This window comes from Giraffa tippelskirchi, chromosome 8, assembly GCF_054371585.1.
Source record: "Giraffa tippelskirchi isolate mGirTip1 chromosome 8, T2T-mGirTip1v1.2.pri, whole genome shotgun sequence".
Classification (NCBI taxonomy): Eukaryota; Metazoa; Chordata; class Mammalia; order Artiodactyla; family Giraffidae; genus Giraffa; species Giraffa tippelskirchi.
The window spans coordinates 111,203,679-111,221,467 of record NC_137282.1 but is presented as its reverse complement, the minus strand read 5'-3'; the positions used below and the strand labels follow the sequence as shown (position 1 = coordinate 111,221,467).

Sequence of the window (17,789 nt, the reverse complement as noted above, 5' to 3'; positions counted from 1 at the left end):
CAGCCTGCCTTCAGCAACTGCGAATACGGCCATCTGAAGCCTGGCCTTCTCAGCTGACCCGGGGAGAGCTCCGCGGTGCCATTTCTGACCAAGACCGCGTCCCCGCGCAGCCTCTCTCCCTGCCCATCCTGCTGCCCTCTCTTTCCTCCCACAGGTGCTGAGCCCAAAACGCAAGCATGCCTGCACTCACAGGACCCACGGTGCGCCGGGGGAGGGCTGGGAGGGCTGGCACGGCATCTCCGGCTGGGTATTCACTTCCAGCGCGAATCTGACACCCGAGGAGGAAGGGCACAAACCTCCGTTGGGCTCGAGGCCACACCGACTCCACATGCCTATCTCACAAGCCACACGAGGAAGGAAAGCCGTGCCATCTTCCTTAAACACACTCCAATAGAGGAGCAAAGAACAAATAGGGCACTTTTGGAAGACTGGCAGGCAGTGTGCCTGAAAGGCAGGTGGGGCTTTCAGGGGACCACAGGAGGCAGGATGGCAGCTGCTTAGCTCACTGTTTGGTCTAATCCCCTGAGCTGTCCTGTTCCTGGTCCTATGGTCACAGGGTGTTAATTAAATCATTCTCATTAATTCAGCCCAAGTGTAAATTAGGATGGAATGAAGATAAATTAGGTTTGAAGGCAGCTAATACATTTAACCCCATGCTGCTTATTTTGCAGCCTAACAAAATAACATTGTTAAGGGAGATAACAAGGCCAAAGCCTTGGGCACAGCTTCCTAATAGCATTAAAAACGAGACCTTGGTTTGGTGTCACAAGGCAGAGGCGAAGACCAGCTCCCAGGGGCCCAGGGGACCGGCCTAACATCTTGAGGGAGGTGGTGGCCATTGTACAACAGGGACGTCTGTAGAGTTTCCCAGGATGTTTATGACTCCTATCTCCGAAGTCTATATCATCCGGTTTGATCACAAATCTATCTAGAGAGTTCTTCCTGTATAAATACAAGACTTGCTCACCTTTTCTTCCAGTAAGTGAAGTGATAACAACTACCTTTAGGACTGGCTGAGAGATGCTGGAGGAATAACAGTTTGAATGGCTGTGATCCTAAATTGCCAAATCACTTTCAGCTGTGAAGTAAACATTAGAAACTGCCTATAGGCCTGAAAACTTACCAGGCATCGGCTCAAGCAAACCAGTGCACGGTTTGTAGGTAATTTGTCTTCCAGTTTTTATAACCCACAGAATGCTGCTGCTGCTGCTGTTAAGTCACTTCAGTCGTGTCCGACTCTGTGCGACCCCATAGACGGCAGCCCACCAGGCTCCCCCGTCCCTGGGATTCTCCAGGCAACAGTGCTGGAGTGGGGTGCCATTGCCTTCTCCCAACCCATAGAATAAGTAGTGTCTTTTCCCTTCCTCCATGCCACTTATCTCCCTAAGGCAGATGAAGTGAATGTATATAGTCACTGAATACGTTCAAGATTTTCCAGACCACAACTTTTTCCCCACTTCTCTTTTCTTGAAGTGTAGAAAGGTGGCCACGTTAGGTAGAAAAGATACAGGAAAACAGCATGGGTGGATGACAGAATGGCCAGATGGAGTTCTCTCTTTTTTTCACTCCTGCCTGGTGAGCAAAGCTATTTGCAAAGACATGTAAACTTTGCTGTCATGCCCATCCCTCTCCCCCTCCCTCCTTTTAAGGACACTCTGCATTTCTGAGTGGTAAAGACACAACAGAAACAGATGGCCTGTTCTTAGCTCAGCGGCTTCCTGTGGCAAAATCTCCAGCCAACCAAATGAACTCAGGACATGTGTTATTCCTAGGCAGGGTCATCTAGGTACAGGTCCCTGTAGATTTGGTAAGTAACTGAAATAAGAAGGAAATACTTCTCTTTAATGAGAAAAAGTGTATAATCTCTTAACCGAACACCCACCCCCACTCCAGTCCCACCCTCCAGGGCAGATACTAACATTTGGTCTTCAGAACCAACCTGCTTGTTTTTGACCCGCAGTCAAGAGAGATAAAGCGCTAGGAGGAGGTGCCTCCAGAGGCTGCACTGATTACCTTCCCCCACACCTTACCGCAGGCTAAGAAAACATGTTTTTTAAAAGACATCTGTGCAATACAACACGTTTACCCCTCTCGGCTTTTCAGCACCTATTTCAGGTACTTGCGGCCTTTCCGTCTGGTCTTCGCTGATTTTTATCCACATCTTTAGGAACCAGGGGTGGGTTAGCAAAGTACCGGGTCTCTTTACCTTGCAGCTGGCAGACCCCCTGCACGTGGGTCTGACCGGTAACCGATCTGGCCTCTCTAGCTTTGTGGAGCAGCCTGGAGCCGCGACTCTGCATAATAAGTTAAAATATGAAGCAGATTTGTAAAGGCTCGTGGTGAAGCTGACGAGTTAATGCGAACAAAGGACTTCAGAGGGCACTGTCTTTCTTTGTTTGCGAGGAGCGAAATTTCTCAGCGCGAATACCTGGAGGGACCGTGCTTAAAGGAAAGTGGGGTTAAAGGACCGAGAGGGCCTTGAGAGAGGTTTCTATAGTCTCTGGACTTCGGGCGCGTCAGGGGGAGCCTCCTCTGCCTGTTAAACCATTTCTGCGTCTAACATTTAAAAGAAAGCTGGGAAGTGGGGATCTCCACTGTAGCTATAGGGCTAGGCCATTGCAAGTAGCTGTGTGCTCTCGAGCTGGACAATTCACTCCAGATCTCCCTGGGCCTCAGTTTCCCAATCTGTAAAAAAAAAAAAAAAAAGGGCGGGGGCTGGACCGGTAATCTCTACAGTTCATTCACATACTTTATTCCCAATACCCAATAAAAAGAAAAACAGGCATTTCAGCTCCCAGTGGAAAGACAAGCCCTTGGTACAAAGATCAAAAATGGGTTTCATAAATAGTGATCGCCGTTCGAGATTTTTTTCTAATCACTTTTCCTTTTCGTGGCACGCGGCGCTTCAAACGTGTATGCGCTGAGCCATTTTTTTTTTTGCTGAACTCCTACCTAACACAACCTGGCGATAAAAGATAGGAAAGGGCCGGGTCTGAAGCGGCGATTAAAGGTTTATCACTACGGAGGGGTGGCGGCGTGGCCACTCCTTGGAGCAGTTCGTTTTGAATCAAGCATCCGCAGCGATTGGCTGCAAAGCACGTGGTGCGCGCTCCGCCGGACAGCGCCGGGCTTGCAGCCCTGGGCGGCGTGGGGCAGAGTCCGGCCGCGGGTGCCGCACCCGCGGTGGGTGGGGAGGGCGGACGTGGGGGCAGGAAGCGCCCCCGGGGCTCAAGCCGTTCTGGTCCCCTGCCCTACAGAGAAGCCCTACAGCCCGGCTTTGCCCAACCTGCGGAATGCCTAGGGGGTCCAAAATTGTGTTCATGCCTCGCCGTTGTCCCCCTCCAGGTATCTCGCCCAGCGGGCAGGCTGTGTGCGCCCAGGGCGCGAACCACTAACACCCGTCTCGCCTCTTGTCTCTCTTTGCTGAGCCTCACGTCGGCTCCCGCAACGCGGAGAGCACCCTGGGGGGACCGCGCTGTCCCTAACCCCCGCCGAAGGGTCTCTAAGCACCCTGCTCTGCTCAAGACGCATACACAGCGACCCAGGAAAACTTGTTTTACTCGCGATTCCCGAAGGTTGCAGCTGCTGGTGGCTGAGATTTCGCATCCGCTTTGTCTCTCTACTTGCCACAGCCCCCTCCCCCGCTTCCTTTCTCGATTAACTCCCCCGACACGCTCTCCTCCCCTTCCTCCTCCTCCTCCTCCTCCGCCGGCCGCTTTCACGCGCTTCCTCCCTCCCTCCCCTGGTGTCACTTTTTGCCTACGCGCCCTCTCCCCTCCCCTTCCTCCCCTCCCCGTCTCGCCGCTTATAGCCGGGCGCTGGGCTGCCGCGCGCAGACTGCTCGGGCAGCCGGAGAGGAGGCGGGCGGCTGAGGCGCTGCAGAGACCGAGTGGAGACGCCAGGCGGCCGCCGGCGCGCACGGCTCTTTCCAGCTCCCTCCCCCGAGCGTTCAGCCCGCCTCCTTCCGCGGCGCCTGCGGCCGCTGGCTCGCTCTTCCCTCCCGAGCGCCCTCCGGGAGCTGCTCCGCGGGTGGCAGGCACAGAGTCCGTGACCTGGGAATCGTGAGACCGCGGCGATCAGCCCGCGGTAACCAGCCAGCGAGCCGGAGCCCCATGCGCGCTCCTTTCGCCAGGGCAGTCGCTATTGCTCCCTGGGGCTGAGACGTCCGCTCCGTCGCCTCCCCGCCCGGTTACCGAGGCCAGACCCAACTAACTGGTTGTGCGCTGTGGCCGGCCGCCACTGCTGTAAGTCTCCGCCGCCGCCGCGGACCTGTTGCGGGCGCCGCGGGTTTCCGGGGCTGCCTGGTCTGCGGGGGTGTGTGGGTGTGTGTGTGTGTGTGTGTGTGTGAGCGCGCGCGCACCGCAGAGCCCGGAGCTCCGACTTAGGTGGCGGAGGGGAGCTGTCCTCGGGCGGAGACCCCGGCCCGCCGCGGCGCTCCTACGGCAAGCAGAGCCCGGCACTGCCCGAGGGGCCTCCTCTCCGCCGCCCGGACGAGCCGCTGGGGAGAGAGGAGCTCAGCGAGGATACGATCGACCCCCCCCTTCACACACACCCCCCGCCGCCCCACTCGCCTCCGCGGAAAGAGCCGTGCCGGGAGCGCGGGATTGTCTGTTCCCCTTGCACCCTACGGGGCACTGCGAGCCTTGGGGTCACTTACAGACACCCCTGGTGAGGGCATGTTCACTGCGGCCAGATGTCTGTGGGGAATGAATGAAAACTGCCTTCTGAAAAATGAGGTTTTTGTCATGCAAGTTGTTTAGCCTTAACATGCTTAGTTTCGAAGGATAGGAATTGGTAGGCGGGGTGGAGATGAACCATTGAACTTGGCGTGTATCTGGTGTCACCCTCACAGGCATGGCCATGTGTTAAAGAGCGTTACAAGGACTATAGAGGACTCTATGGTAAAATGCTTTTCTTGTTAACAGTCTCTTTCTAGTGTTGTTCCTTTGTTATCAATAATGTAAATTGCCTGAGAAAATCTGCCTAGTTTCTCCTTTGATGGCCTGGAGATCAGGTTCAAAACTTAAATGTGACGCGCTGCTAAGTATTGGAGGCTGAGATCCTGGTTAAAGAGCATTAAGTGAACTGAAGTTACTGTAGCCAGAATTCCTTTTGATGTTCACTGGTAATAGCAGCCCTTTTCCCCTTCTTCTTTGTAGAGGCAGGTTAAGTATATGTGTGCGTTTTTTGGCCACTTACTTGGCATGCAAATATTATTTCTCTGGGGGCTTAAAAAATGCCAGGAGGATGATTCATTCTGTGTTGAAGGTGTGTTTAGAGGCTGTATACATGGTTTCTGCTGATGTTTTCATGTTTGCATACTTTTAAACCAAAAGGCAAGTTGTCTCCCTTGGGTCTTCAAGTGTACCTTTTAATCAAATATTCCCGCAAGATTGTTGGATTTTGACTGTGACAGACTTCTCCATCTGGGTGGCATCCAAGATGACAGGCTAGGCTCTTCTGCTGGCTTTTGAACCTACTTGGGAAATACGGGCGCATAAACACAGGCTGCAAAGAGATGTGGATCCTGTGTCCCGTGTCTTCTAAACTGTTATGTTAAGTGTAGCCTGCCTATGAGTGTTGTTTTACACTGCTGAGGGAAATGCATTCTGGGCCTGGTGGGTGTGATTCCAACTCAGTCTGCAGGCACTTGGGTGCTTCTGTACCTTGTGTAAGAGCCTCATTCTTCTGTCAGAGCTGCATTCACTCTTAGCCAGAAAGAAGGCAGCTTTTTTTTTTTTTTTAATTGAAATACAGTTGATTTACAGTGTTGTTAGTTTCAGGTATACAGCAAAGTGTTCAGAATACACACACTTTTATGAATTCTTTTCCATTATAGGCTATTGCAGGACATTGAGTATATATGCTATACAGTAGGTTCTTGTTGGCTGTCTATTTTATATATAGTAGTGTGTGTATTTTAATCCCAAACTCCTAATTTATTCTTCCTTTCTCCCTTCCCCCTTGGTAACCATAAGTTTGTTTTCTATGTGTGTGTCTATTTCTGTTTTGTAAATAAGTTTATTTCTATCTTTTTTAAAAAAGGTTTTCCATATAAGCATATCTGATGTTTGTCTTTTTCTGTCTGACTTACTTTGTGTGATAATCTCTAGGTCCATCCAAGGGAGGCAGCTTTTGAGGTTGCTTTGGAAGCATTAGTTAAAAAAAAATGAAAAAGCATAGCTACTCATTTGGAATTGTTGCAAGTTTCTATATGAGGCATAAGAGTATTTATACCATTTTTTGAGGTTTAGGCTAAAACTTGTCTTCAAAGTACTTAAGATTGAATGTGCTCATGCAAATGATGACTACAGCAGTTGAACAGCAGGGATGCTAATTCAGGTTTTGAACACATTGGAGAACCTGGTGCATTTACATAGGGTCCTGTCGGTTGCTCTTTGGAGCACTGGGCCTTGGGTAACATGGACTAGACCTTACAGGCTTAGCTTGAGGGGGTTGGTGCTGGCCTCCTCACCATTTGTCACAGCGCAGGTCATGTGGAGACTGATGGGCGCTTCCTAAAGTCTTAACACCAGAGCCCTAGGACTCGGTTGTGTATTTTCTTCTCCAGAAAGTCATGTTTACTCTTAATGAAAAGTTACATGTCTAAAATAAAAGAAAACATGTTTACTCATAATGAAAAGTTACATGCCTAAAATAAAAGAAAACAAGTTTCAGATCCTAATAGTCTGAGACCGGTGTGTCAAAGGCATCTGCCTCTGTTGTTTTCTGTGCCTGCCTTGCCTCCACTGGTCAGGCTGAAGGAAACAAGGCTGGTAAGGACTGGCTGTTCCCTGTTTGGAACAGATACTGTATTGATGCATTTCACCTTCCTGGAATAAACAGCTTCCCTACAAATCCTCTGACAGGCGGGTTCCTGAAGCCTTTATTCCTTTGACTTAACAGAAGGGTAGGGTTAAAAAGGAAAAAGATAATTCAGTTTTTGAAGATAGGTAATAGGCATGTCCTGTATCTTTAGCCTACACTTTGATTACTGAGGAAAGCCAAAGAGTCGATTCTGTTCTGCTGTAATTCCCATTTAAATACTGAGGAAAGCACTGTAGTCAGCAAATAAATTCTAGAGTGACCCTAAGTTAACAATGGCTGGCAACACAGATGCACACACACGTGTGTATGTGTGTTTTGATTTAGATAAATTAACGTTTGCATTCTGATCTCCCTATATGCAGGTGCCAGCATCTGCAGGTCCACAGGGATGGTCCTGGTGATCCTTGTGTAATCGAGAGAAAGCAGTGGATACACCCTTTGTTCTTGCAGCTGGTTTTCTAAGAATTGATTTAAAGCAGGGAGAACAGAGCAACGGAACTCCTGAGTTTGCTACTCAAACTAGTCTTTCTTTTCTGGGCACAAATCCCCATTTTGGAAGCTGGCCAAAGCAGCAAAGGTAGATGGTAATTGAGGCCAGAGTCTATTCTGTGTTTCCAGGATAGCTTGCTGATCAGTATATGGTCATGTTTGTATTGGGGCTCTTTTAGGACTGAAGTGGTAGAGGTGTCTGGTTAGAAATGATTTGTAATGTTAAATAAATGTTTGGTCACTTCAGAAGTTGGCTTACACCCGTGGTTTTAGTGTTACATTTCCAATTTACTATACCTACACTTTGGTAAAGACAGTGGGTCTTACCAAAGGAATTCTTAATGGAATTAATTAGTAGGTATTTGTCTTACACATGGATTTATGTTGCATAGGGCATTAAAACTTGTGCCCATCCTGGCGTTATGAGAGCTGGAGGCCTGGCATTGCAAGTGACCAACCCTGAATCAGCTGGACCAGGGCAGGGACCTGTGAGAATGAGACCTTGATCTTCTTGGCTTTTGCTGACTTACATTCTCAAGGACTTCAGCATCCTGAAAGTTGGCAATCAGGTTTTCCAAGATGAACCTGCTCTTGAGCAGTGATTTTTTTTTTTTTAAACAATGTATAGTTTACATAGCTCAACAGTAGTGTGAGTGAGTGTCTTTCCTTATAGGTAACTGTCTCTGGCTTTGGGTAGGCCTGGCCATCCATTATTCAGAATAGTAGGCAGCGGGGCCCACAGCGAAGTGTTCTGATCGCACATGTCTTTTGTCTTCTGGTTTTGATCATGGCTTTGGTTTGGCTGTTCTGAACACTGGGAGCATCACTCTTCAGTAGTTGTGTGTGTTTTTTTTCAGAAGTGGAAACAATGTCTGTCAGCGTGCACGAGAACCGCAAGTCCAGGGCCAGCAGTGGCTCCATCAACATCTACCTGTTCCACAAGTCCTCCTACGCGGACAGTGTCCTCACCCACCTGAACCTGTTACGCCAGCAGCGCCTCTTCACGGATGTTCTTCTCCACGCAGGAAACAGGACCTTCCCTTGTCACCGGGCTGTGCTGGCCGCGTGCAGCCGCTACTTCGAAGCCATGTTCAGCGGGGGCCTGAAAGAGAGCCAGGACAGTGAAGTCAACTTCGACAATTCCATCCACCCGGAAGTCTTGGAGCTGCTCCTCGACTATGCCTACTCCTCCCGGGTCATCATCAATGAAGAAAATGCAGAATCGCTCCTGGAAGCCGGCGACATGCTGGAGTTTCAAGACATCCGGGACGCGTGTGCCGAGTTCCTGGAAAAGAACCTGCACCCCACCAACTGCCTGGGCATGCTGCTGCTCTCCGACGCGCACCAGTGCACCAAGCTGTACGAGCTCTCCTGGCGGATGTGTCTCAGCAACTTCCAGACCATCAGGAAGAACGAAGATTTCCTCCAGCTGCCCCAGGACATGGTAGTGCAGCTCTTGTCCAGTGAAGAGCTGGAGACCGAAGACGAAAGGCTTGTGTACGAGTCTGCAATTAACTGGATCAGCTACGACCTGAAGAAGCGCTACTGCTACCTCCCAGAGCTGTTGCAGACGGTGCGGCTGGCTCTGCTGCCGGCCATCTATCTCATGGAGAATGTGGCCATGGAAGAACTCATCACCAAGCAGAGGAAGAGCAAGGAGATCGTGGAAGAGGCCATCAGGTGCAAACTGAAAATCCTGCAGAACGACGGTGTGGTGACCAGCCTCTGTGCCCGGCCCCGGAAAACCGGCCATGCCCTCTTTCTCTTGGGAGGACAGACTTTCATGTGTGACAAACTGTATCTGGTTGACCAGAAGGCCAAAGAGATCATTCCCAAGGCTGACATCCCAAGCCCGAGAAAAGAATTCAGTGCGTGTGCAATTGGCTGCAAAGTATACATTACTGGGGGGCGAGGGTCTGAGAACGGAGTCTCGAAAGACGTCTGGGTTTATGATACCCTGCATGAGGAGTGGTCCAAGGCGGCCCCCATGCTGGTGGCCAGGTTTGGCCACGGCTCTGCTGAACTCAAGCACTGCCTGTATGTGGTCGGGGGGCACACTGCTGCCACTGGCTGCCTCCCAGCCTCCCCCTCGGTCTCTCTAAAGCAAGTAGAACATTACGACCCCACAACCAACAAATGGACCATGGTGGCTCCCCTCCGAGAAGGGGTCAGCAACGCTGCAGTGGTGAGTGCCAAGCTCAAGCTGTTTGCTTTCGGGGGTACCAGCGTCAGTCATGACAAGCTCCCCAAAGTTCAGTGTTACGATCAGTGTGAAAACAGGTGGACGGTCCCAGCCACCTGTCCCCAGCCCTGGCGTTACACGGCAGCAGCTGTGCTGGGTAACCAGATTTTTATTATGGGGGGAGATACCGAGTTCTCCGCCTGCTCGGCGTATAAATTCAACAGCGAGACTTACCAGTGGACCAAGGTGGGAGATGTGACGGCAAAGCGCATGAGCTGCCACGCCGTGGCCTCCGGAAACAAACTCTACGTGGTTGGAGGATACTTTGGCATTCAGCGATGCAAAACTCTGGACTGCTACGACCCAACGTTGGACGCATGGAACAGCATCACCACAGTCCCATACTCACTGATCCCTACTGCATTTGTCAGCACCTGGAAACATCTGCCTTCTTAAATGCCTTGCATCCTGGAGAGAGTGAGCGTGAGGTAAGTCAGCTTAGCTGTAAGTATCTGTATAGTTAAGTGAGTTGTGTAAGCTCGTAAGTGGAATAAGACAGGCTCCCTATAGCCCATCCTATAGAGATACCACACAAACTATACCAATAAAAGCACTTGTACCCCAAAGCTTAAATACTTGTGTTGACCACAGCTGCAACACCCCCAGATCATCAGCCAGTGGTTCTGAGCCTCTTCTGAGCCTCAGAATCTCGAGCTTTCCAAAATCTGCCCACCCCAGAGGCTGGGTTTGTTGGGTCTGGGTGGGTCCCAGGCATTAGCATTTTTAGAAAGTTCTTCAGTGATTCTAATTACGACCTGTTTGGGAACCCTGACCTATGTTAATAGTGCCAGCTGATGTCTTCTGAGCCCTCCCCATTTGCTGGCTGCTGGGCTGTGTATTTCACATGGATCTTTTCATTTGGTCCTCACAACAACCCTGTGGGATGTTACTACAGGAGCACTTTATAGATGAAAACATCTGATGTACATAGGGGGTAAGTAAGTTGCCTGAGGTCATAGGGCTTTGCAGGCGGAAAGGTTGGTCAAGACCTCAATCCAGGCAGTCTGGCTCCAGAGGGTAAGCTCATACCAAATGGGCAGTTAGTACACTTCACACTGTTATCACCCCAAGAGATAATTGTTGATATTTAGATTGAGCTTCCTCAAACCCTTTTTGGAATGAAGTAGGGTTTCAAAAATCGAATGCTGAAAATTATTCCCAGTGTATTCTGTCCAAAATTATTTATTAGCTTATTTAAAATGTCCCCCCCCCATCCCCAACCTGACCCCTTTAGGGCATTGACTAACTTTCGTGAAATCTGGGTCTGTCCTTGGAAAAAATTGCACCTGCATTGTATAAGCTTGTCTGATGTGTGGACACGGAGCCATCCAAACCACCCTTCCTGCAGCTTTTCAGAGTTAATCATTCAGGCTGACCCCATTGTCAGGGTGAACAAAAGTTGTGTTTCTGTGTCATATATCTGAGTACATAATGGTTGTCTTGTGTACTTAAGAGTATATCATACTCTTGGTTCGAATAATTAATGGGCCTTCGCAGTTCAGGGTTCAGGGAGCTAATGGCTGCCTTGCTTGCCCTTAAAGCACTCTCAGGATTGGCCCTGAAGTCACTCAAGCGTGTGTGAGTGGAGCACAGAGCACATGGAATGGGTTGATTTGTTTTGGTGACTAGAGGGCTCGTTACCGATAATAAGAGGATAAAGTTTAAGGATCTGCTTTGCAGGAACTGCTTGTGAAGATGAGCTCGTTACTTGGAAAGGGTTGGCTCTGTGCTCTCCAGTATGTTTCACACCGTTCAGGGGGACCATCCAGCAAAGAGGGGATTTGGACTCATCTGTCTTTTCTTTCCTCATCTCTTATAGCTCGTTTAGAAACACCAGTAAAATTGATCTCCCTTTGACATGTAATCTTTTTATTTCTTTCACTTCTTCCATCATCTCCTCCTGTTACAGTTGGTGCAGTCCTTAGTAATGTAATGTTTACCTGTACCGAGACACCATCAGGGGCAGAGGGACTGTCAGGACCGTCCTCTGGGGAGCGAATGGGGTAACTGTTCCAAACTAAACTGGTTTTTGCAGCCTCGCTGGCATCTCAGTAATCCTGAATAAACAAATGCTCTGAAAGGGGTTATTTCATTTGCTATATAAATGCATTACTCAACTCTAAAGCAAGTTTAAAGAACCTTCTAGGTGAAAGCGTCAATTAACAGCATGCTAAATTGGGTGTTAGTCCAGAATTGACTATATTTGCGTAGGAGAGCCTTAAAAATTGCCAGTGACAGTGGCGATACTTCCAAGCGGTGATTGGCTTGGCATCCTTGGAGCGAGATAAGGAATTGGAGGCAGAAAGAGAGAGACCACGGCTGTCTGGTTCTAGTGTTCAGCTGTGGAGTCTGGACCTCTCTGCACTTCAGAGTTCTCCTTTGTTAAATGAGTGATTCGAATTGTGCTTTCCTTAAGATCTGTCCCAGTTTAGACTTGGATGAGTTGATAAATGAGGAAAAAACAAAGAAAGGGGTGAAAATACCTAGCCCATGTCCGTAACATATTAAGTGTTCAATACTGTTACTAGTTTTCATTCCTCCCTTCAATTTAGACCTTACCTCGAAGTGGAATTAGCTCTATGTGTTGTGGGAAAATGAGGTTTCTATGCCTGTTACCTGCTTGTTATCTCTCTACTTCATTTTTGGTACCTTCTTTCTCAGCCCAGAGTGAGTATGTTAGCAAACACTTGAATTCACCCTCTCCTGGGTCTTTGAACCTTAATCACACATGTCCGGCCCCTGGGAAATGGAGCAAAAAAAGTGTTGGGTTATATTCGAAACATATCCTCTCCACTCTTGGTGCAATTAGCCAGAGAATCAAGCACAGGACAAGTAAATTTGATGGGGCTGAATTTGCCTTTATAAAGGATGGTGTGGGCCTGATCAAAGCCACTCTGGCTGTTTCCGACGGGGAGAATGTTGGTTTAAATTTTTAAAGTTTACTGCACACAAGATAGTGTTAAAACACTTAAGCCGGATGGAGTGACTTTCAAGAGGTGCTGTGTAGCTATCAGTCGTGAGCTGCGAGTGCTTCCGGGACCTGGCTTTGCCTTCCAAATGTAGGTGCTCCCTGAATTAGTACAGTGTTAACACAAAGTTTCCCTCTGCCTGAAAGCTTATCCACCAAGGTGATTTTAACTCTTTCTTGCTGCTCTGACAGTGCTGGGAGGGACAGAAAGGAAATGGCTTTGATTTCAGTGCATGTTCATGGTGCTCTGTGGCCCCAACTTGACAACACTTGGATTTTGGTTCGGTTTGTTCCCTGCCCCCCTTTCTGGAGGTGTTTTTGTTTTTGTTTTTTTTTGGTTTGTTTTTCTGTTTGAGTATGCAACATCTTGAAATTTCATATTATTACAAGATGCATTCTTTTGGCCTCATGTTGATGTATAGGTTCCAAGGAGGTAGGGGTGGGGGATGACACCGTAGTCTAAGGAATGTCTTGAAAGCTTGAATCACTGTTTTGAAATGGAAGAAACAGCTAATGGAATGAATCAGACTTCCGAACACACGAGAGCAAGAAGGACTCTGTGAGTGATGAGCGGCTGCTTCTGAATTCTCTTTGTCTCTACTTGGAATTTCAGCATTGGGGCTGCAGATTCCTATGCTGGGGCTGGAAATGTGCTCTGAGAACAGATGGGGGGAGCTTTTCAAAGACAAAAGCCCTCTGCAAACTCTCCTTAGGTAAAATTAGACTTAACCAAGTGTGAAGGATGGGTGGTGTGAGAAACCACCAGCTCCCATGAAACCTGCAAGCTTTGTGGTTACAGCACCTTGAATTTATAATCGACGGTCAGTCAGTCCTGCAGGTAGTAATGCTGAATGCTGCATACCACAGCCTGAGTCTCTTAAGTGTGGACTGATGAACTTGGAGAATAAACTCCAGCCTTGGCAGCTGAGGCCTGGTGTGCTGTCATGTGAAAAGGAGCGAGACTGATTTCTGCCATAATGAATAGCAGAGATGCATTTAAATAAGAGGATTAATATGTCTGCTTTCTATATGGTGAATAAATTTAATTTGGAATCCTTTATGGTAAATGGGCCAAAGGGGGTGGGGGTGAATTGGCAGAGGAATCTCTTGTGACCCTCTGGTGATCACTTTACAGTGGTGCTGTTTAACCATGGAGAGGAATTACGCATATCAGAAGCAGAAGACGTAGCAGCACCTAGGTGTATAGGTTTGATTTGAATGTGTGTATGTTTAATCAGGAGGTGAGGTTCTTTTCTGTGGATACCTTGTTTTTGCTGGAGTGTCTGCATGCACGAATGCACAAGTGTGTTCATTTAAGTTTGCCACTTTAAACATCTTTGTACAGTGCCTGCCAAATGTGTAATTAAGACCTTTAAAAGCAATATTGACCAGCTCTGTCCTGAGTTTAATTGTTTTTTTAGAGTTGAGACTAACAAAAAATCTTCCTTCTCCTCTATTTTAGCTGACTCCATCCCTTGATGAGACAAGATGAGATTTCTACTTTAGAGAGGCCAAATCGAATGAAAGACAAGAAAAAGGAAAAGAAGTTGCTACAAGACTCGCATCCAATCCACTGCACCTTGTAAATGCTTCTAACTGGACATGAAGGAAGGGGGTGGGGGAGGGGGTGGGATTTTCAGTGCAAGTAGCACATGGTTTAAATATGAATGAACAAACCTGTGATCTAGTCCTTGTCTTGTAATTGTGGATTAATGTCAGCATTAATCAGCTTCTCAAAGGGAGAGAAAAACCAGCCCTTTTTTCTTGCTGTACCATATTCAGCATTTGATTTTCCATGGGTTCCACCACTTATGTGTAAAATTTGAAATGGTTGTCACCTCTCTCTGAGGAGCAAGCTTGAAGCCTCCACACCAGCTGCTGTTGGAGATTGGAAAACCCGACTGTGGGGCCAGGAGGGAGCTGGCTGGGCTGGCTGCAGAAGTGAGGACCGCTGGACTCCATGCTAATCTCCCAGGGCTGTGCTCCCCAGAAACGCTTCTGAACAATGGGGACATTGTTGGTAGCTGTTTGCTAGATGTTCTTTTCTATTTATAAGTGACTTTAAAGTTTCCCTTGGCTGGTAAGAAATGTGTTGTAGATTTAGCTATTTATTGTTTGAACCTGCATGCTGAAACAGCGCTTACAGTTCTCTTCACGTGTATGGACGAGTGTGAATGGTTGTACGTTTTGCACAATTTTGTGACCATTGTGATGTGCTCTGCTGCACAAAAGTGAAAACTTTGGCGTTACAATTAGGGGTATAACTGGAGGGTGGGTTGGGAAGGGTTGTGGGGGGGTGGATTTTGTAAATGTCAAGACAGGGAAAGATTACAAGGTAGAAACTTAAAGTTACATCCTAGAGTAGGGAAAGCATGAAGGTCATTTTTTTCTTAAACTTAAATCAGCTTTGGGGTGTCGTGGGTTCTGGTCATGCCAGTGGCTCCTGGGGCAAGGGAAGCCTTCTTTCTGTCCTTCCATCCCTGTCCGATTTACTTGCTTCTGTCTCAGCTACTGAAGTTTGGAAAGGACCAAATCGCTTGGCAGTTTTTTTTTTTTTCCCCTTTGTGTAATATCCTGAGATCCTGGAAATTCTATGGACTAGTTCTGTATATAGGGCACAGGTAAAGGCATTGTCCAAAGTTTATTTATTTGTCTATTTATTACCCTGTGAGAATGCTTGGCCATAACCACAGTTAACAGGAAAAAAACAGAATTCTCAACGACAGAAATTAATTCACTCATCAGATTTGCTTGACCAAGACTGGTCATTCTCTCTTCCTGCTGTAGGGTTTAGCAAGTGCTAAAAGTTCTCCAAGGCGATATTCAGAGGAGTACAATGTATACTTCAGTGCTCCCTCTTAGGTAAGTCTCTAAAAGAACTCTTTGGTGCACAAAAGTGACACGTATGGCCCCCCAAACACCGAAGAATTGTAAGCAGTGGCCCCCGCTGAGAGGCCTCCCTGGAGAGCTGGGAATGGGTTGTGAATACATTCTTTGCTAGTTCCAGTGCTTGTTTGCTAAACATGTGCCGTGATAGGTATTAGTGGTAGACTCATAGGTGCTTCCTCGCAAGTGTCCGGGGAAGCCCAGCATTTGCAACTCACACTGCTTCCATTGCTGTTTCTCATAATATTGTATCTTAGAAAATAGGGTTTAAGACCAATAACCTTTGACATTGTGTATTTGCATTGTCTAATGACAGATAAATCCCTCACATTTCTCTCCACCTGAATACATTAGACTAATTGTACATGTCCGTCTGTGCCGTGAATAAGTGGGCTATAGTTGGACCAAAATAAATGAGCCATTGAAATCAAAGGGAGGGTCTCAATACTTTCCAATAGTCAGTCCCTCGCTCTTAGATGTGTTCTAAGCAATGCAAATGTCTGATTGTACCCTGGCAGTATATTGTAGCAGTTACAGCTCCCTAGTTTATGATGCAAATCTGGCAAGATGTGGGTGTTGCTATGTGGCTTTTGAGAGCAGGGTGAATTTTCTGCAGCTGTTTCGAAGTTGTGGTCTGTCCTTGAATCCTCTATTAATTGCAGTGTGTGAGCCAGAGGGAGCGGTGGTCAGAGTGGGCCTGCAGCCTGCAGGGAACTTTCTGGACTCTTGCTCTTTGAATTGACAGAGGCATTTGGGCTCACTACTTGACCATTCTCACCCTGTGAAATGTCCTACACTTTGAAGCAAATACAATTCACAGCACAGTGCACACAAAAACCTTGGCATAAGACAGAGAAGGTTCTTCTTATTCTTCGGACTGGTTGCTGTGGAAACGGATAACAAAGGGCAGCCTTCCACTTCTGGTATAATTGTGTAGACCCCTTTTCTCTGGGCTTGACACCTGTCTGAATAAGAATGATTAGAGCTGAATAATATCCCTCTCTTGACTATTTTGAGTATGTGGTTCACGTACAAAACTGTGTAAGTTGAAGAAGTGAAGTGTTCGTGTTCATATGTACTTGTTTGCTACTACATTTTTGAGGTTTGGTAAAACTGTTATTTTTTTTTTTTTTCACAATGTGAAACTGAAGGTCAAATAAATTATTAGAGATTTTCTCTTCATTGTGTGTATGGGTCATTATTGAATATAATTTTAGGCATTGAAAAATTGTGCTTTTTCTAGTTGAATTCAAAAGAGGATCATTTCAAATTTTTCTGGGTGTCCTCTATTTCACCATTTAGTTATATCCATTTATCAGAGCAATTTTACACATTAAGTAATTTAAAATTTTGGCCTTTTAGAATATTTAAGCAAACCCAAAGTATACCTCGGTTGGGCTTTCTGATAGTTTAGAATATAAAGTCGTGTACTATGCAGTGATAAGACAGCATGCTTAATATATAGAAATAATTAAGTTTCTGTACTCCTTGTGGGATTTATCTTGTTAGGAAAGCTGTGAGAGAAGAGGCTGGAGGTAAATCCTGTTTTCAGCTGACACTACCTTAGAGTCATTTAAAGTAAGTGGAAATGTATGCATATTATTTCTTTGAAGGGGCATGAAAAACCACAAGTTTAACCCCTCTATTACACTTAGTTTCTTTCCAGTTGAAAGCCGTCATCCCAGCTGGCTCATCGTAAAGCCTCTTGTCCCACTTCCGGATGGCTTCATGTCACGTGGAGATGCCCCCTTATCACTTAAGGTGGATCCCTTGTTGTTATAATGGGCAGAGCAACATTGGGCATAATCTTTTTTGGATAGACCGTAAATACTACCTAATTAGAAGTCTAGGAGAGACACAAGTAGGCAGAATGCAAATACTGCCCTTGGGCTTGGACCAAGATGTCAGAGCAGATGCCTCAGGTTTTACAGAAGCGTCATTCAGTCCCATGCTGGGTGAGGCTGGTCCGGAGCCAAGCCTTGAGAACAAGTGACTGAGGAGTCCTCTGGTCCCTTGGCACACAGTGCTCGTGACCCATGGAAACCCTGTTGGTGACGTCACCTGTGACACCGTGTGACATGGTGAGAGGAGAGAGTTGGTGGACATGTGGGACTCAGATCCTGAGGGAAAGCCTTGATGCTGGTCCTCAGAAGGCTTGAGAAGAATTCATGTAGAGATGATTGGGGACCGACTTACCATTCTCAGGAGTTCTTTATCATCTCAGTAGGGATGTGTAAACAGATTCAAGAAGATACTTCAGATTCCTAATTTTCATTCATTTGGAAATGTCACTTCATTCAGATATCCTTATCACCCCAGTGGTGGCTGCGTTAGTTTGGATTGCTTTCAAATGTATAACATCAATTGAAATCTGGC

The 17,789-nt window shown here is 47.3% G+C and overlaps 1 protein-coding gene across 2 annotated transcripts; it reads left to right on the top strand.

Annotated features, from left to right (window-relative positions):
- Positions 1 to 3,834: 3,834 nt before the first annotated feature.
- Positions 3,835 to 16,595, top strand: ENC1 (ectodermal-neural cortex 1). Of its 2 annotated transcripts, XM_081520618.1 has the most exons (4): positions 3,835 to 4,244; positions 8,175 to 8,276; positions 8,343 to 9,987; positions 13,990 to 16,595. In XM_081520618.1, the coding sequence occupies exons 2-3, from the start codon at positions 8,186 to 8,188 to the stop codon at positions 9,953 to 9,955; spliced, it is 1,704 nt and encodes a 567-aa protein (XP_081376744.1). In that variant the 5' UTR covers positions 3,835 to 4,244; positions 8,175 to 8,185; the 3' UTR covers positions 9,956 to 9,987; positions 13,990 to 16,595. The 2 variants fall into 2 exon arrangements, with proteins under 2 accessions (XP_081376744.1, XP_081376743.1); XM_081520617.1 differs by having other exon boundaries at positions 8,175 to 9,987.
- The last annotated feature ends 1,194 nt before the right edge of the window (positions 16,596 to 17,789 follow it).